This window comes from Drosophila gunungcola, assembly GCF_025200985.1.
Source record: "Drosophila gunungcola strain Sukarami chromosome 2R unlocalized genomic scaffold, Dgunungcola_SK_2 000004F, whole genome shotgun sequence".
Classification (NCBI taxonomy): Eukaryota; Metazoa; Arthropoda; class Insecta; order Diptera; family Drosophilidae; genus Drosophila; species Drosophila gunungcola.
This window is the reverse complement of record NW_026453167.1, coordinates 111,547-131,664: the sequence shown is the minus strand read 5'-3', so window position 1 is coordinate 131,664 and position 20,118 is coordinate 111,547. Positions and strand designations below refer to the sequence as shown.

General features: G+C 39.3%; 1 protein-coding gene and 4 non-coding genes across 13 annotated transcripts; 3 read left to right on the top strand and 2 right to left on the bottom strand.

Annotated features, from left to right (window-relative positions):
• Window positions 1-261: 261 nt before the first annotated feature.
• LOC128253729 (dnaJ homolog subfamily B member 6) lies at window positions 262-20,002 on the top strand. 9 transcript variants are annotated; one of them, XM_052982364.1, is made up of 8 exons: window positions 278-403; window positions 888-925; window positions 16,705-16,888; window positions 17,130-17,239; window positions 17,364-17,624; window positions 18,221-18,427; window positions 18,489-18,798; window positions 18,863-20,002. In XM_052982364.1, exons 3-8 carry the CDS (start codon window positions 16,824-16,826, stop codon window positions 18,966-18,968), a joined length of 1,059 nt encoding a protein of 352 aa, XP_052838324.1. In that variant the 5' UTR covers window positions 278-403; window positions 888-925; window positions 16,705-16,823; the 3' UTR covers window positions 18,969-20,002. The 9 variants fall into 9 exon arrangements, with proteins under 9 accessions (XP_052838329.1, XP_052838324.1, XP_052838333.1 ...); XM_052982369.1 differs by lacking the exon at window positions 888-925 and having other exon boundaries at window positions 262-403; XM_052982373.1 differs by lacking the exon at window positions 17,364-17,624.
• Window positions 2,019-2,090, bottom strand: Trnae-uuc (transfer RNA glutamic acid (anticodon UUC)). Its single transcript has one exon. It is a non-coding gene; the product is annotated as a tRNA-Glu (tRNA).
• On the bottom strand, window positions 2,284-2,355 carry Trnae-cuc (transfer RNA glutamic acid (anticodon CUC)). The gene has a single exon. It is a non-coding gene; the product is annotated as a tRNA-Glu (tRNA).
• Window positions 2,547-2,618, top strand: Trnae-uuc (transfer RNA glutamic acid (anticodon UUC)). Its single transcript has one exon. It is a non-coding gene; the product is annotated as a tRNA-Glu (tRNA).
• Trnaq-cug (transfer RNA glutamine (anticodon CUG)) lies at window positions 15,049-15,120 on the top strand. Its single transcript has one exon. It is a non-coding gene; the product is annotated as a tRNA-Gln (tRNA).
• Window positions 20,003-20,118: the final 116 nt, after the last annotated feature.

Genomic DNA, 20,118 nt, shown 5'->3' with positions numbered 1-20,118 from the left:
TAATTCTACATGTAGAAACAAGTTTCAGTGCAAGACTCCTATCGATAATTTGGATAAGATATCGATGTATCGATACTGTATCCAGCTGTTGGGTCATTTAACCGAAAAATAAATTTTACTAGAATGTTCCTAACAATCCTATGTAAGGGCAGCGCTGCGGTAGAGGGAAAGCAGAGAAGAGATGGAGACACGTCGATGTTGCCCCGCCAAACATCGATGAAAGCGATGTTTTGAAAACATCGATGACATCCATTTTGATATCGATGTTTCGCCATCTCTAATAGACTCCAGCTGTTTGGATTTAAACGGAAAAAAAGTTTACTAGAAAAAGCGCGCTTGGAAGAAGCAGCGGGTGTTCATTGTTCTTCAACCTGCAAGCGCGTCGATTTGTGCAGATTGACGGGTAATTGAAGTGCATCATAAATAAATAAATAAATTCGAAAAGCACGGACGGAGCAAAGCAAGAAAAAAAAAAGAAAAATAAGTGAAGTTGACATTGAAGTCGCGCTCGTGTGTGTGTGGGTGTGTGAGCCTGTGCTCGTGTGTGCGAAATTCTTTTGTGCTCTGTTTTCTGTGCATAAAATAATTGCAAAATAAGCTAAAAGCGAAATTCAAATGGAAATGGCATGCTTCGTGGCCGAGTAGTTGCTTTGTAAAAAATCAATAAAGCGCTGTAAATTGTCCCCGTGTTATTGTTGTCGTTGCTGCTGCCGCGTCTCTCGTTCTCTCTTTCTCATCCCCTCTCTCTCTCCCCAACGCGGTGTAGCTTATCTTGTTTACACACACCTATTTGTAGTTTTACTATTTCTATATCGTGTTGGATTCGCATTTGTTAGATACTTCTAATGAAATTAATTGTTCGCTTGTTTTTCGTTTTGGCACCACAGAAAGGAGTGGATTTCCAGCTAAAAACATCGCCAAAAAGGTAAGATACTAGAAAAAACAAACAAATCTAGCAGCAGAATACAAACAATTAATACAAATGCGGAACTTGACAAGTTCAATAATCGAAAGTGCCTCTATTGTCCTCCCTGTCCCACGCACGCACACGGACGTATGCTAATTACAACGGTTCATTGCACTGCTCATCGAGATTTTGACATATTGTTGCTGTCCCCCTTTGACATGCTGCGGCGAATTTCCTTTCCTCAAAAGATAATGCAGCTGCCGCTCGATACCGTTAAACAAGTTTCTGACTCAAAATGCCAATTGTTTTCGTTAACGTTAATTTGCCTTTTTGGGCCAGCTCGCAATTTGCCTGTCCCGCAGCTCTCTCAAATTTGCTGCAATTAAAAATTGATTTTCCGTTTGCCAAGTCAGCTTGTAAATAGCAACAGCAGCAACAAGCAAACATTGGTTTCTGCAACAATGAAAAAGCAATTTTCCGTATCTAAAGAAATAAAACCTTAAAAACTCTGTCAAGGCATTGTGTCTGTTTTATTGTTGTTGCCATTCGCTTGCCACACGTTTTGCGGCAGGCTATTGTCGTTGTTGCTGTTGTTTCCACTTATATGTTGCAATGCTGGGCATGCCTAATTTTTGGTTTAACAAAAGTTAAGTACTCTGGCTCTTTGAGCTTTTGCCCGTCGTTAACAAAACCGTTTTTTTTTGCTTCATTTTCTTGGTTTTCTGTTTTTTTTTTCTTTATAAGCGCAGACATTAACAATTGACGAGGAAAAGAAACGGCATTTCTTTCTCCTCCCCTTAAAAAAAGGTCTCGAATTATTTCGTTGCGTGTCCGATTGGCATCAATTGGGTGGCGCTAGGCAATTGCGATGAATAAATAAAGCATACGAGAAAAACCAAAACAAACATAAGTGCTATTAATGCAATACGATTTGCATCGACGGTGGTAGTCAATAAACAAGGAAAACGACACACATTTTAATTTGAATTACGATACAAAGGTGTACAAAATTAAAATCTTATTTTAAAGTAAAAGAATGTTTATCTAGAATTTAAAACTGTCAATTCACATAAAAAATCTTTTAATATAAAAAAAAAGAAAAAAAAAGTACTTCCCATACCGGGAATCGAACCCGGGCCTTCTGGGTGAAAGCCAGATATCCTAGCCACTAGACCATATGGGAGGCTGACTGACGTGCAGCAAAGACCCATTTTGTTAGCAAGCGTTTGAATTGTTTCCATCGCTTGTTTCGTCAGATTGACTTGATTTGTATTGCTAAAAACCAAGACAAAACTTTTTAAACACAAAGTTGTATAATCTAAAATCTAAAATTAAAAAATAAAATACAATAAAACACAAGTTTATAGTAAAAAATCTTCCCATACCGGGAATTGAACCCGGGCCTTCCGGGTGAGAGCCGGATATCCTAACCACTAGACAATATGGGACTGATGTGAGCAGCGGCTAAAATGCGTTCTTATTATACTTTTTCGAACAGTCTACGTTGACTTTGGAAAATTTATTTTTTATATTTAGTTTCATATTCAACAAAAAATAAAATTCTAATTGGAATGCTTGTATTTGTTGTAAGTAAATAGAGTCCAGCATCATTTTATAAATTGGAAGAAAGTAGAACATATCCCATATGGTCTAGTGGCTAGGATATCTGGCTTTCACCCAGAAGGCCCGGGTTCGATTCCCGGTATGGGAAGTAATTTTTTTTTGTAATTAAATCAATTACCCTGCTTTACGAACCCCATCAATCAAGCTCTCTCTCCCACTTCTCTCCAATTGCATTGCACACAAAGGCATTAATTGGCCTGGAGTCGAAAATCAGACAACTACTCCACTTATTGACCTGCACTTAGAGGCGGTATAACACGAAGCGTGGTTCAAGTGGTGTTTTAATGAGCCTCAGCTGGGTATGATCCGGCTCAACGAACTTCCTCAGCCCCTGCCAGCGTTTTCCATCAAGTGCTGCAGCTGCAACTCAATTTTCCAAGCCTCCACAACACTCGATAGAAAAAACGGCTAATTCATCAAAAGTGTGGCAGAGCCGAGAGCCAAAAACAGTGCACTTTTGTTAGTGTCCCCCACGCCTACTTTTCGCTGGTGTCCGCCCCTTTTGCTGCATGCTGCTTTCAGCCGCTTGCCACTTTCCAAGTCAATTGAAAAACTCGTGGAGCTTTTTATATGCCATCATCATCATCCGTTTGGCTGTATGTTTTATGCGCTTATGTATCACATCCAGACATTAGAAGCGCGTGTGAGACGTACGATTGAGCAAGAAGCGGAGAAAAAGGCAAAAGCGTACAAATTACCATTTTTTATAGTTTCTATGTGAGTTTTTATTTTGTTTTTTTTTTCTTCCTCAAAGAAAGCCAAGCCCCGACAATCGATGCGCGAGAAGCAAGAAAAACAAAAACGGCAACTTTTTCGTTTCTGTTAAACGTTAAAGTAACGCCAACGCCGCCTGAGCTTTGTTTTTATTGTTAAACCAGTTGATCAGTTGAGCGACAGCAAGAACGAAAGACGCCAGCTGCTGCTGGTTATATGGAATGGGTATAATATCCCCGACTTGCTCACCACCCGACTTGCTACGCTGGCTGCATATTAAGCGCCCCCGCTGCGCGCCTTCGCGTCCAACGACCGCATTGTTGTGTTGTGAGTTTGTGAGTTGTCTAAGCTCAGTTTGTTTGTTTTGTTTTCAATTCGCATCAGCCAGCCGGGTTAGCAGCAGGTAGGAGCCAAGTCAGCTTTGATTGGGCCCAAACGATCGGAGATGTGCAAGAGAAGCAGGCTTAATTGAATTGTTTGGGGCAGCCTCGACCATTTCCGTTCCGTTTTTAGAGGATGAGAATTCTTAACCCTCTGAAACGTATTTAATTGACAATATACCCGGAACTTATATGCTTAAATATGTAAACATCCATTTTGATTAAACTCTCTTTTTCTAAAATAGAGGTGTACTTAAAATACTTTTTAAATCAGTAGTCGACACAAATACTCTTTGTAAGAGTAATTTTCACCGCGAAACTAGTCAGTGTCTGTGGCGACTGCGGTTTTATACTGTTGCTGCCGGCCTCTGCCGCCTTACTCCTGCTGCTTTGCCGAGTTGGCCTTAGCCTATACACCGTAGATAGACCTTTGCCGACTACTCATTTAAATACACCATTAAAAGTATTGAATTGTTATCTTTGATTTAAAAACAAATGTTGAGTGTTCATGTTGAATAATTGACATCAATTCACATGTTATAATATATTTAAAAAATGTGTACTATCGTCTTATCAATAACCATACATCACCTAACACCAATCAAAGTAAGTAGTTTCAACATAAATTAAGATATTGCACTTTATTGCGACCTGTAAAAATGTTTAAGAAGTTCTCCTTGTTAATAAGTTGTAGACAGCATTTAATTTATTTCCATTGTCTTGGCCAGGGTGGGAGTCATATGCTAGTGAGGTTAATTTGTTGAAAATGTGACTGATAAAAAAAGAAAATTCCATGAACTCGGTAATGGGTTTTGAACTTTCAAGTGTGCTTTGTCGTCTATCGCCACCATGAAGGCAATTAACATGCAAACTTTACCAAACAATCAATCCATTAAAACAGAGACTCACGCACTCCCCATTTCTTTGTTCGAGTCTCGACTTTGAGGCCCCGACTATTTCGTGAGGTGCAGTTGTAAGGAAAACGTGTAAATTTCGTTTGACAGTTGACAGTAGGAGAAGAAAAAGCTGAAAGCAGGCAATGCTCTTTAGGGGAGTTGGCCAATGCTCCCGCCACTCCGAAATCACAGTCGTAGTTTCACTTCACCCATTTAGCATGACAATCGGACGGCCAGAGGATGGGACACTAGTACGCGCGGGTCATGCATGGTCTGCATCGGCGAAACACACCTCTTTTGCTTTGTTTGCTGCAAAAAAAAAGGAGGAGGGTAGGGTTGGGGGAAAAAATACAGAAACCAAAAACGTTTTCACTCTTAATTTTCATTTTAGTGAAAATCCGCATGGAACACGCCCCAGACTGTGTGCCCCCGCCCCCCAAAAAAAAAAATTAAAAGAAGGGCCGCAAAGGCCGTTGACACACATTTTGGCCTGGCTTTGCGTGCTGGCGAGTCCAAGTCCAAGACCCAGGCCAAGACATTGGTTTCTGGTCAAGACATCACGACACATGTAGATACATCTGCCGCCAGTTCGGGGAACGAATATAAAGAAAGTGTTCGAAAAATGATACGATGCTGAAGACGCATGTCCAATAAATAAATTGAAATATTTACGGTCCGACAGAAAGAATCGAAAACGCCGCCAATCGGTGAGGTGGAAGCGAACTGCGAACTGGTTTTGTGGAAGGCTTAGACCCAAGTCGTCTGGGTCCCTATAATCGCTCCGTTTGCCTCAGTGAGCCGCAGGCTGCTGCACCAGAGATCGAGATCCACAGCTGCAGCTGTGACCCACTCCCAGTTGTCCATTTAAAGCGGCCAGACGACGCGACGCGGTCTGAAACGTATCTCCGCACATTTATCGCCATCGCCATTGCCAGCCAACCAGCCAGCTAGCCCGACTCTTTTTAGGCATTTGGTAGTGGCAGTGGTTCGCGGGTCTAATGCCAAAAATCAGAAATAAAAATTTCACCTCCGGTCACACGCTTGAGAAGTCACACTCGACAGCAACAGGAACAGCAATAGAAACTGGCGAAATAAAAAGCGCCAAAAGCTATTGTGGAAATTGCAGGCCCTGGTTAATTAAAATTACAAAAACTGCGCCCATGGCACATGAAATTGATTGGAGCAGTGGAAATGGGACAGTCGAAAGCAATAGTCGATTTATGATTTAGATCGAGCTCTCTCTGCACACAAGATTTTAAAGGTTTTTCTTTTAGTTTTGCCAAATAAAAGCTTAAACTAATAATGAATTACACTACTTTTTAAGGGATAATAAACGATAGTAATGACTACTATTTTAAGTTAAGAAAAAAAATAGACGAAGAATTCCAAGTACTCTCCTCTACAAATCTAACTGGGTCGTACTGCACACACCTTCAATCATTTATTAAAATATCGATCGTATTTTTCAACAGATCTATGGGGATTCAGTCAATCAGTCCGAGTGGAAATTAATTGTGAACAATGGAAACCGAGTGCATTAAGGAAATTCCAACCTCTTCATGAACCGACTGAAGCGTAGGCTTTTCTTAAGTGAAAAGCAAGCATACCAGTCGATTCCGCCATATCGCAAATGCATTACCTTATTGGGTTTAATTTGATGTGGTGCCGTCGATTTTTAGCTTTCCGCGCTAATCCAACAGCAATTTAAGCCGCTCCATTTACTTGGCTGCGTATTTTGCGGCTGATGATTTTTCATTAATTACCAAAACGAGTATTTTGTTTTTCTTTTGGGTTCGTCGTTGAGGCTTCTTCGGGCCCATGAAGATAAATGAATGAATGTCCGGATGCACTTGAAGCGCACATAAAAATTGTTGCTTGTCAGCGTCATTGAAACGGTGGATTGGATCCACCGATCCGTCGCGACGGTGGAAATCCTCTCTTGTAAATATCAGTTCGTTTAATTTACTAACTGTGCCTGGTAAATCAATCATTGCGTTTGCTTAGCTTCGGTTTCGGCATCGGTATCTTCTCCATCTCCGGCTATTTAAATTAACCGGTTCGCCTTGTTTGCGGTCCGCCTAATGAGCGGCACTTGTTGTCCATTCAAGAGTTTTGGAGAGATTGCATCCACTAAGCCGCAGACACGGACTCACTCGCATAATCATATCCCGTGTCCATCTTCATGTTACAGAGTTAATATGCTTTCTCTCCGGGAATTGTGTGGGAAAGCCTAGGGCCCCTCGAATGATGAGCAGCGTTATCGCTTACACGTGTCTCGAGGCCTCAACAAATATAATTTATTAATTGGGTTAAGACCTGGTGATGGTGGTGCTCGTTAGGCCTCTGAAAGCAGTGGGGGTAACGAACTTATTTTGGCATCGATTAATTGAATTGAGTAGAGATAGGTAAGAGCGTAAAGATGCACAACACGCATGAGAAAATTAATTAGTATATAAAATGTAATTTAAATAAGATGAAATTAATCTAAATTTGAAATTAAGATATTCGCAATAAGCTTAATCTAAATTTATAATTTGAAGAAGCCATTTTAAAGTATTCAAGAAATGACAATTGAAGATTCGCAACAAGCAGCTTATATTTTTGAGTACCGAAACTACTACTTAACAACTGAAAGTGATGTCATATAAAGACTTTGTGCTTATGTAGCTCTTTAAAAGATTCTTTCGTATGTGTGTTTAGGTCGATTTACTTCACCGTCAGATTCTTCCCTTGAAATTCTAAAGAATTTGGCATTGCAACCTGATGATTGCGGCAGTGGACTTGGCTCATTAGCAGCCTTGCTTCGACAGCTCTCCACTAGATTTAACCTTAGCACGATATCTCTGTACTTCGTATTATAGAGAGTTAAATGCTGGCGCGTGTTACGCATCAAATGGGCCTGTGTACTGGAATATGAATTGGATTCGATTCAATTCGAATTCTGAGTAAAGCCAAGACGAACAGCGAAGGTCTTCAATGAGGCGCAGCAGTTTGACCGAGACTGAGAGTTGTGACTGTATCTCTAGTTGTATCTATTTCCATTAATTAGAGGCAAGCGATGATGCGTCAGTCCGAGTATCTTTTGTCTGAAACTGGCTTTCAGGCAACTGGCAGGAGATATTATAATAATTTATATGATTTTGCATTGTTCTCCTGGCCGCTTCTTCGTATCTCGCGTTGTTTATTTAATTTGCCAACTCAACTTTTTTCGCTCCGATTTGCGTGTCATTTCTGAGATGCTTTTTACCCCTGAGTCACGTTCAATGTCACGGGCTCGAGCGTGATTCTTCATTTCAAATTGGACAGCACAAAAGAAAGGTCCAAAGTGGCTAAAAGGCGTTTTACGGCTTCCATTTAAAGTGGGGCCATAGGCGTCTATCAAAAAATGCGGATTAAATAAAATTACCTTTTTGCGCGACAAGCAATTACTCCTCAATTACAAATTTACTGTCTTCGCCTGGCGCTCTCCTTACTTTTTATGATTATTGCATTCAATTAAACTAAATTGCTTTGGAAATTGGTCTCGTTTGGCCACTTGCCAGTCGTTTCACAGCGGGCGCCATCTCCCAGCTTTCATTTTGCTAGATAGATGATGGCTTTAATTCCCAACTATTTATAATAATTACTAAAGCAAACAAACCCACACGAAACGAAGCAGTACCTATAAAAAGACTTTGTTGAGCGTGAGCGTCAGAGATCATTGGGGCAGGGACTTAAACTGGGACGCAGAGGCCCGTTTCAAACTGACCAAGTCGCCATAAAACCCAGAAATAAAGCTGCCTACGAAAACGACGACGACGACGCGGCGTCTGCCTCGAATTTTTCATTTTAGCTGAGCAAGCAACTCACAAAGTCATCGTCTCTGCTGGTTGACCCCAAAGTTTGTTGTTGTACGCCAAGTGCTTGGAAATTCAAATGGGTGAAAGGGGTGCCTAGCCAAGAGTATTCCCAAAGTTTTTTGATGAAGTAATAAAAAAAAGTGGAAAAAGTTTAAGTGGGGTCTTTAGAAGTTACTGATGTGCTAATGGAGTAGAGAGTTTTTCATAGAAAATGACATATAAACATTTAATGTAGGAGTTCATTTTATAAGGTAATTAATATTTTACTCGTATCATTTTTTTGGATATACAAAAAATTAGTCAGCTAAAACTATGTTTAAAATATCTTTTTTATAGTTGGTCATAAACGAAAACATAATTAAAATTGTACCATTAAAATACTGCACATTTAAAATTACAACTTTATAGCCAGTTTATAATTAACATATAAATAGCAAAGCCAATTTAATATCAAACTTCCCACTTATTTTTAATTAATGAGAAATACTTGCTTAATTTAAACATTTGATTGAGCTCACAAATTATTTTAGTTTTAAAAATAGAACTTGAAAAAGTAATGTCATCTGGCGAACCGCAGGTACTTAAAAACCTTACGTGACTGGCTGCTCTTAAATCCCCACTATAACAATGAACACCTGTGGCTATACCCACATATCAAGTTCACAAGTGTGGCCCAAACTGAAACCCATCTTCGTGAGCTAATATCTTTTCTTCGTAACTTTTTGTCTAGCTTTGCGGTTTATCTAGTTAAGAACTGTACTTGCTACAAATTGGGCATCTAAGGCGATGTAAAATCCAAATTAAAGCGATCAATCATGCTGTTCTTTAATTTTGGTCTTGAGTTGTCTTAATGTGATTTCCTACTTTCGCCAATAAAAATTTTGTTTAGTATCGACAAGACGTCTATGTTGGCCGACAGAGAGTTCGTTTTTCATTTCTCCTAGTGCAAGCTAATCACATGTTTCCGCCCCAAACCGACCGAAAGAAAAATAGCCGCAGGTGGATGGCTGTGGTTTTGCGCTTTAATAACTTCATTGTCAATGCAATATATGCTTGAAGTTGCACACTCGACAAAAAAAAACACACACACAATAGCAAGCAGCCAGGCTTGACTTCTTGTTGTGGCATCCACCGGACTTGATCCAGATGCAGTACGTCCAGTACACAGAAAACCAAAATAACTGAACTAAAAATAATAAATAATTTTATCTAGGACTACATAAAACGTATAAACATGCAAAAACCTAAGTTAACAGTTACAAGTTTTGTTAACATTATATATAATTTATCTAAAATAATAATCATACTAAGATATATTTTATTAGTATACGAGCGACCATCAAATTTATTTCAGTGCAATTGCTGCACAGTAGCTTTGGATGGACAGAGGAGATGGCTATCATCTGTGGCTTAGATTTATGTATATGTATATCGCATAAGGAAGCGTTGAACTCGCCGAGGAGAGCAATGTCGGACTTTTGTTGAGGTCTTCTTAGTTGCCGTGATGATTCCACAAATCAAGCGTCGTATATTGAGATCATCACCGGCTGTCTGTCTGCTTGATCACGGGCTACAGGTTTATTTCTCGATCGATGGTGGGTAGTTTTTATGTGACCGAGCGCCGTTGGGCGGTATTGGTATTGAACTCGACTTGCCTTATTTAGTTTTTGGTGTTTTATGACTGCATGACTCGGACACGACCGTTTGTCACACCCGCACAAACGGTAGAGTTGGTAGACTAAATAAAGGAGGATTTACACATAAGGCCTGATTGTATTAGATCAGAGTGCGCCTCTACTTCTTGATTGCCGGCAAATGTTTTCAGACACAATATAAACAAGATGGAAGCTTTTCCGCAAAATATTTACATAATCTTGCGAGTATCTTTTTAACAAGAATCAGTTGAAGAGTTTTGCGCAGTAGTTTTTCGGGAATTCGCTAGCTTACAACAAAGTAGTAAATTTGCTATATCAACAATGATGTGTCTTTTGCTCTATTTGAATTTGTAAATATAAAAAAACAAACATTTCTTATCAGTGATTAAATTTGTTAAAAATACATTTTGTACATCCATGTTCTGTTCTTTCAATAAAAAAATCTCGTTATCCAGGGCGTGTCACTTTTGTTCTAGTGATTCGGGTAAGCCCCCAAAAGTCAATATAGTTTCCTCTATAAACATGAAAAGCCCCATGAGCCAAACATAACCACAGACCCCGCCCAAAGAACACTTCCGAACCTCCCCCTTCAGTTTTTGAACCGCAGAAATCCAACAGCGACAACAAAAATTACACAGATCATTTCGAAACTTACATTGAAATGATTTTTGTTTTATTTATGCGGCGAACAAACAAACGAAGAGTGAGAAAGGCCTTTGATTAGATTCAGATTCGGATATGGTGCAGTTGTACCCAAAATAAAAAAAAAAAAAAAAAAAACAAAAAAACGAGAGGGCAATCCCCTTGGCTATAGATTCAATAGATTTAATGATATTACAACAGTTCCAAGTGAGTCTATTAAAAATCATTTGGCCTGCGGGGAACCGCCAGCTGCGAATGAATCAGCATTAGCTTTTTCTCCTGTTGTTGTTGTAAGACTTACAACACATTTTCATGTTTTCATAGGGGAAAAGCTGCGGGCATGCAACTTATAAATAGATTGATTCCCACGCCCACGTGTCTATTTCTAGGTCTTGTATGGGGCTTTTCTCATGGCTTGTTCTGTTGCTTCAGATGACATTGCATTGTGGCTGCTATTTTCCCTCTCTTTTCTTGCGCTTTCCTTGGATTGTGCAATTTGGCGAATTTCCACCTTGGGTTCCCTTTTGTTTGGTCTGTTTTCCCTGCTTTCGTTTTGTTTCGCTGCCTGCTTAATTTGTGTTATTTTCCCATAATAATTACTGACCGTTTACCCGCTGTTCCAATTTCTCTCATTTTGCTCGCGATTTTCCCTCGCCACCTTAAACACGTCAATGTTTTTGTTTTTCTGCTCTGCATTAATATTTTCCTTCCGCAATACTTATGACCAATTCACCCTTCCCACCCAACTAAAAATAAATTTCCACACAACCAAAATATTTTGTGTTTGTGTGGTGCTATATAAAAATTTCAATTTATAAACTTTTCAACATTTTTCGCACAACATTTCGCGCTCCTCCCTCGGTTCTCGTCCACCACCTGCTGCTGTGGTCGTCACAGTGGGCTAAGATTTGCTTGAACTATACCTTAGTATGTATACAAAACAAAAATGTTTAACTTTAAATGTCTTTAAAAACAACATTAAAATGTGTTAAAACAATTTAAAAATCTGGGTTAAAATTATTTTGATTGAATTGAATTGTGTTCTACTAGAATGACAATGACATACATATTACTGTAATTTCCTGTAATTCTTGTTTAACCCAAACTTTCAACCACTGTTGACCGGCGTCAACGACTCGTCGTGAGAGTTCTAAAATTAAATATTTAAATTTGTCGCCTTTGCTTTCGGCTCCGCTCTGCCGCCTTTATAACGTTATAAACTTTGGCCATAAAACCCATCATTATTCAAATGAACGGCTCATCTCTCCGATGAATATTGGAATATTGGAATGAGTCTAGGCGGTGGAGAAACCATTTCGGCGGAAACTGGAAGATGAATCACGTTGGAACAGGGGATTTAACCGGCGGAACAGTCAAATCAACTGATCAGCCTTGAATATATGGCACAAGCTGATAGCGAAATCGTCCGAAAGATAAATGATAGCGAGGAGATAACGCTTTTTGCCAGAATCAGCGTAACAACTTCCGGTGAGGAGTCACAAACATAACAAAGAGGGGCCGGGAAACGGGAAGAATGAGAGCGTAGGCAAAAGAGAGGGCACCTTCTCCCCCACAACACTGAATTTCAAGCATGGCAATGCCGTCAGCTGGTTTCTCTCACTTGCTTGCTTGATCTCTCAGTTTTTTCAATTCAATTCTCAACGACTCGTTGCCGCGTACGGCTTGCAAAAGTTTTGATTAATTTACCACTTTTTACCTCGCTGCGTTTTCCGTGTTTTTGTTTTATAATGTGCAGTATCGACTTCGAGTACAAACGTAGCATTAAGTTAAAAACAAGAGTAACCATTGCTGGTTAAAAGCGACCCATGTAAATATGAAAAGTGCGAGTGCATTGCTCATTGCGTGACTTTTCAACAAAATAAAGTAAAATATAAATGCGCAGCGTTTTCTTATCGCATGCTTGATTGTGTGTATGGTGTTTAATTGTGTGTGATTGCAGAAAAAAACCGTTCAAATGTGTATGTAGGTTATGGCAAAACTAGCACCAAAATCAGCTACCATGTAAAAAGAAAAACCAACTGTTGTTGCCTGCTCCTGCTCCTCCTCCTCCTTTATCCAACTTTATTGCTGTTTCTCTCCCTTGTTGTTTGCTTATCATTATCGATTCGGTGACACAATTCAAGTTTAATCGCAGCGACAAGGCAACAAATTGAAAAAGTGTGAAGAAAATCTTAGTGCAACGCAGCCATATCGGTGGTGATGTAATTTGCATAAACAACAACAAAACCAAAATCGTAGATAACAACAACATTTGGCTTTTGAAGACAAGACCGCAGACTAACCACATACATAATTTTTGGAGTGACTTCAGGTTTAAAACTGCGCCATGTAGGCAGCTCTTCATATGTTGTTTTTGCTCTCTCTGCTAAACACACTTGTTGCATGTGGAGTCCCTCGAGTTTGTGATTAAAGCTGCTTGAATCCGATACGGGTAAATAAATAAATAAACATTGGGATGAGTGGAGGTAAATATTGTGGGCTACACCGAAAAATAATACAAAGACCTTCAATATTTCCTACTGCAAAAGAACTTAAACTACTTGAATTGTTTATATAATAGAAGATTAAATATTTTTGTTGAATTTTTGTTAATTAAGTGTTCAGCGTGATAGCTATAATGACTTACTCAGCGACAATAACAAGCTATTTTATTTCACTAAAATAGTCATGGCTAACAAAAATACTTATTTCAATCAGTATTAAATATTTTACTGCTATAACGAATTCGAACACCTCAACTTATTTTCATTGTTTCAAAATACAATTTTACCCAGACGATATAAAAATTAAAAGAGCTCATGGTTTAATAATATTTGCCATTATTTAACTTTACAAGTAGAAAAACACACTGATTCAGTTTATAAAAATAATAATAACACTTTGTGTTGTTCATTATTTAAGCAGTGATTTGATTATTATCAGTTGCGTGACCTTACACTTATGACTCCGTTCTGTAAAGAACAATCTGTAACGGAATTGTTCACTTTGTGAATCATCCCAGTGATGAAATGGGTTTGATATTTAAAAACCAGTTCCGACTGACGTATGAGTACGTGTTAAAATCGCTTTAATTTCCTCATTTACAATTGGGCGCCTTCAATGTAAATCGCATATCTCTTTTCGTGTACTTAAATCTAATTTTCAGACATTTATATGCGATTTAAAACGCTCTTCAGTCTAATAACCTAATTTCACACTTGAAACTTTTAATGTCCTCTCATACATATATTCTGAATTTAAATTCAGCACACAATTTTGTTAACGTTCATTTTCGGGTTAATAGAGTCGTAAAAACCACACTCGTAGAAAACCGTAACCTTTCCCTGTGTCAACAGAATTAAGCCTTTATCTTGTTGTTATCAAAACTACTTTAGGTATCTCAATTTAACATGGTCTTTAACATATAAGCAAAGGCTTGTGTAGTAGTTTATTCCAGCCCGTTAAACTATCTGGTTCTCCGAGAGCATTTGACTGTTTAGGCAAAGAAATCTTGTAGCTATGTATTTGCCGCAGACGCCCACAGAACGATGGCGAGGTGCTGAGTGTTGAGTGACTGCCACGAGATATGGTCTTGCAGATAGCCACTGCTTCGATTCCAACCGATTCTATTCGTCTTGAGTCAGCCGGTGGCGGTTGTCAGTGAAATCCAAGCCACAGTAAGCAGGTCTTCCACTCCGTTGCCCGCCCCTTGACATCCTCTTCCACCTGACTCCTCACCTGGCTTCCCAGCTCCTCCGGTTCCGTCTCCGTCCGCTGACGTGTCTGTCATGCGGATGGCTGGCCAGCAGAAACGTCAGCGGCAGTCGCGTCGTCGTCGTCATTTGCTGGTTTTAGACAATGCTACAAGTTCCTACACCTACGACCTAGAATTTGCCGAATATGTCAACAGGTATATACTCTATAGGCAGCCGCCGTAAAGCGAATAAACTACGCACACACACATACACCCCTTGACTATATCTATATTTCCCTATATACGCTACCCGCTATCTATATGTTCGCAGATGTTTGTATAAATAAAGGGGAATTCATTTAAATTTATCTATGTTATTTCTTATTTTCCTGCAAAATACATTTTCGATTTGTATTTATAATCTCGTGTGGTGTTCAGTCTATTGCAACATGTGAGAGCACTAATCCCACTGAATGAGTAAAGAATGTACATATATTGGTTGAAAGGAAATGCAGCAAATGAAACGGAAAGTGTGAAAGTATTCAGTATTGCAATTACATATTGCATGCGAAATTTCGACCCCAAAGTTCAGGGGCCTTTGTAATGGTAGCCACGAAAGCCTTTCCCACCCACTTGCAACATGCGCACTGCGATTTTCCTTGCCAGAAAAGGGAGAATGGCTTCCAGGACAATACAGTGGTTCCATGGTGTAATGGTTAGCACTCTGGACTCTGAATCCAGCGATCCGAGTTCAAATCTCGGTGGAACCTGACTTATTTTATCGGGGCATCGAAGGATGCATTCATTTGTAATGCTTTAATCAGGCAAAATTTAACTTTATTCGCGTCTATCTATTTTTTGTCCATTCAGTACATCACAAATGTTTATTCAGGACTCCCTAGCTCAACAAAGAAAGAGAGTAGGCCAACGTAAATATATAAAAATATATTTGCATTAATATAAGCATTAAATGCATTTTATATATCCGTACAGTGCGTTCTTAATATATTAAGAGTATGTATTGTTAAAAACACACAGTATCTTTAATCCATTTCGTTGTAGCGCATGTTAATAGACAAATTTATGTGACGCTACGCACACGCACCCCATCAAAAGATATAAATTAGATCACACAAAAATGTGAAAAAAAAATATTAACACGAACAAATCGAGTGAACCGCCCATAAGAACCTAATCTCGAGATTCAACCCACACCAAAGAGCAGCATAAACATAGCCAGCCCATCGATGTTGGTCAGTCGAACAACATGTTTTGAAGTTCGGTTCAGTTAAGTTTAAGATTGCCGGCAAGTGTGTAAATGCAAATTGCCATGTCACTTGGCCCGAGGGCTAATTTCAGCCAAGCACTTTCCACCGCTAAAGCCAACATCAGACAATTGGCCGCTGTAATGTTTGATAAAAAACACTCGCGCATGAAATCTAGCTAAATTGTGTCAAGGGGGCTGCATGACAACGACCGGCAGCGACAGCAACAATACAAATTAAATAAAATTAGCGACTATTTTGCACGAAAATGAGGGGTGCGATGAGAGATGGAGATCTGGGTCTCGAGATGCGCGAGAGGGGGGGCGAAAAACGCTTGAGTAACTTTGCCCCAAAAGTTGATGAACGGCTAACTGAGCGCCCTACACATGCGGCTCGTATTCTCCCTCTCTTTCTGTCTACACGGAAGAAAACTACTAGTATTTCTTATACATACGAAAACAATTTTACTTAACATGTACAAACTTGGTTCAAAACCATTTTTCCTCTATATTTGATAATTTAATATTTTATGCTTTAAATGTGGTATCAAAGCCACACAACAATTAATATCTTTTTGATCTAAGATCCTTAATTATTTAGATCTAGGACTTCGTTTTTGTTATATATTTTTTAATGTTGTTATAATTTGTATGATATGGACATATGTGGTCTAATTACTATTTTGATCTATGACCCTATTAGCTATTTTGTTATTATGTTTATGATAGTGTATATAGTATGCCTTTTTTTCTTCATGTACTTCTTCGGCCTCTTTCGTTCATAGTTTGCGTGTGTGGGCGATGGCATAATGGGGTTTTCGAACGACATTGAACTCGAAAAAATTGAAAAGTGTCGGCGGCCCATATAAACCAAGCTGTCTTTGACTTTGCTTTACTCCCATTCGTGTGTGTGCCTCTATTTGTTTATGTTTTCTATTTCGCCTTTGCTTTTTCTGCAACAAGATCAAAAACAAATCCGAAATTCAGTTGTATCGAATGCTGACTGCTCCAACGGTATAGACACTTTTTCTATATTGCTACTTTTAGAGCCCTCAACTAACACGACCCTTTGATTGTTTATCTTTTGCAGAAGCCAGAGGAGGATCCGACCAAAAAACAATCGCATTGGATTGCAATTTGTGCTGGCCAAGCAAGCAACTGAAAAAATAAGCGCAGAAGAGCAGAAAGTCAAATACACACATCTTTAAAATGGTGGACTATTATAAAGTTTTGGATGTGGCGCGGTCAGCTACCGACAGTGAAGTGAAAAAGGCGTAAGTAAACAAATAGTAAAAAGCGATCCATGGGTCCAAAACTTTCAAGCTTATATCCGGTCGACAGCTGACATTGCCTAACCGCTTTAACGATATATATATATATTTTTGGGCTAATCCCCAATTACGATTCCATAGAAAATCAACTAAAATGCAATTAATTCACTTTAAGCTTTTAAGTAAGAAATGTATAGGATCTGCAGAAACATAACAAATTAAACACAATATTTTTCACCCACAGATATCGAAAATTAGCGCTGAAATGGCACCCAGACAAGAACCCCGACAACCTGGATGAGGCCAACAAACGCTTTCGCGAGCTGTCCGAAGCCTACGAAGTCCTATCCGATGGTAAGTTTCTGCTCAAGAACAGAAGTAACCTACATTTCGAACCCGAAAACAATGAAAGGGGTCACGTATCGACCGATCTGTGATCCTTGGCGGAATCAATGTTGAGTCTTTATTGTGTGTTTAGCACGTAAGCGAAAGATCTACGATGCCCGTGCCACGCTGCACAAATCCTCGACCACCGGAAGCAGCAGCAACAGCAGCTCCTACTCCCGCTACCGCAGCGGGAGCGGTGGAGCCTCGTCCTATGGCCGGGACTACGACTACGACTACTATCCGGGTTCAGGCTACGGATCCGGTTCCGGTTCCGGAAGGCGGTCCGGCAATCGATACCAGGCCTTCACCTTCCGCAACATTTTCGAGGGCACTCCGTTTCACAAGCTGTTCGGTAAAGCTAGAGGCAGAAGCGTTGCAATTGTTGCGTTATTTTGGTTTTTGCTGACTGACATCTTGGCGCACGTCGTTATTGTTTTTTGTTCCATACTTTAATGCAACTAAACGCTGTTTCTTGCCGTGATGGGAAGCATCTTAATATACATATTTCTAGAGTACTTTTTTGAAAAGCACTCGTATGCTGTCAATATGCCAATTCATATATATTTATCTCTATACAATTACAAACAGAAATTTTGAATTTTAAATAACAGAAAGTTTTCAAAGAATTTCAACATAAAAAATTATTTTAGAAATTTAATTTTTCTGTTACCATTTAATAATGTATTGCAGATATTGAAAAACCCAAATTTTAGATGTTTTTACAACTTTGAGATACTAAAAAATGGCATAGTCTTTACACTATATACATATATTATATTTTGTAAATGACCTAGGTAACAATAAGTACCTAAATTAGTATCTATCCCATCACTGGTTCCATGTTAGATCTAAGCTAACCCCCAGCAGCTCGAGCGTTTATTACTAAACAAAAAAAAGATTCTATTGATTTCCCTCGACTTATCTTGTTCTCCGATTTATTTTCTACAGAAAAGAAGCGTCGCATCTACGACGAGTACGGCAAGGATGGGCTGGGTGAACGTGGCCAGAGTCGGTCGCATGCCCGCCACCACTACAATACACACGATTTCGATGACTTTGATATTATGGGCGGCTTTCCATTTGTCTTCCGCCCGCCAGAGGAGGTGTTCCGCGAGTTTTTCGGCGTGAACTCGCCCTTCGCCGACTTCTTCAGAGGTAAGTGCTCTGCCCGCAAGTCTCATATCGCATTGTAAACTTATCTTGAATGTCTTGCCAGATGCCAACGGATATTCGAATGGCAGCACGAGCGGATCGAGCAGCAGTCGACGCCATGGAGGCAGCAGTGGAGCGTCTCGGCACCACCATCATCACCAGCACAAATTGGCCAGCCCGTTCGGGGCACCCATGCTCAACTACTCGATGATGGACTTCTTCATGCCCACCAGCGGCTTCACCTCGTTCTCGTCGATGACGAGCGGCAATGGCAGTAGCGGCGTCACCCACATCTCCAGTGGCCCCAGCGCCGGTGTCAAGCGCACCTCCACCTCGACGGTGTTTGTCAATGGCAAGAAACTGATGACCAAGCGGTAGGAAAAAACCCCTAAGCCATGCACTGAGTGGTTGTTAAAAATCCTTCTCATTCCTTTACAGAGTCGTCGAAAACGGCAAGGAAACTGTCTTTTCTTATGAAAATGATGTCCTTAAATCAAAGACTGTGAATGGAGTTTCCCAAAAGCTCTCTTCAATAGCTAATTAATAAAATCCACACATATAAATATATATATATCAATATCAGCATCAGCACCGGCGTTGGCCGCAACAACAATAACAGCAACAAAAATCAACAAAGAAAAAGTCATAAATGTAAAGCAGAACATTAACAAACCAAGATGAACTCACTCGGATTTCTTAAATGCTTCGATATATGATACGTTTAACCATTTTGTTCTACATTAGAATCTAGTTACTTTTAATGGAACGAACAGCAGAATAAATGGAGCATCAGCCAGCGAAGGACCAAGCAAAAGCTCACCAAAAGCAACAGCAGCAACAGCAGCAGCAGAAACAGCAAGACCAAGCAACAAGGGACAGGCAAAAAAATTTATCAAAATTCCTTGTCACAGCGAAATTTATTGTTTGATGGTAGTTTTGCATAAAGCTCCTCAAAATAATTGCTCCGGTGGAATAAAGCCAACACCATCGGCAGCAGGATCAACTGAAAAGCACAACTGAATATGCTAAGCGCTTAAGCAATTTAGCCAATAAGTTTAAGGGCGGGCCAGACTTGTAGATCTGATCGGAGCGAGTGTGTTTGGGTGTATATCTTTGGGGGGATAATTATGTATTTTTCGTGTATGTATCGTTAGTCACTTAAGTTGCCACAATACTTACTAGGAAATCGAAAACTGAAAAAGAAACAATCTTAGCAAACATGCAGATAAACGAAATTGAAATAAATTGAATGGCTTTGCGTTAATTTTTCTGTACATTGTAAAGGATATGAAATGAACTATATAAAACACTTTTAATTCTTTAAATGTTTATACGTACTTCATAGCCTAACCTTTTTTATTAATTTTAATGCCGTATCCCTAGCGTATAGTCGTTTTTTAAATGCTTAAGACTATTCTCACATAACCTGCAAACGAATTCGAGGAGAAAACAAACAAAATTAATCGTAACATAATCGCCCATAATTTAATACTTTGTTTTAGTAGAGCCTCCATAATAAAAATAAAAGAAAAAAAAAAACATGAAAATTGAAATATACAACAAAAGTGAAACAATTAATCGAAGTTTGTTTTAATGGTTTTATTTCTATTAAATTCTATAAAAATTCAAAATTTGTGAGTCTTAAAATAGACCAATTTTAAAGTGACGATGATTTTTAAAGTTATCGTCCGACA

Excerpts from the sequence above, each read along its gene's own strand:
- LOC128253729 (XM_052982369.1), top strand. The coding sequence starts at position 16,824 with ATGGTGGACTATTATAAAGTTTTGGATGTGGCGCGGTCAGCTACCGAC. Across the intron at positions 17,240-17,363 it reads CTACGAAGTCCTATCCGATG|CACGTAAGCGAAAGATCTAC; the intron begins GTAAGTTTCTGC and ends TTGTGTGTTTAG. Across the intron at positions 18,799-18,862 it reads AAGAAACTGATGACCAAGCG|AGTCGTCGAAAACGGCAAGG; the intron begins GTAGGAAAAAAC and ends ATTCCTTTACAG.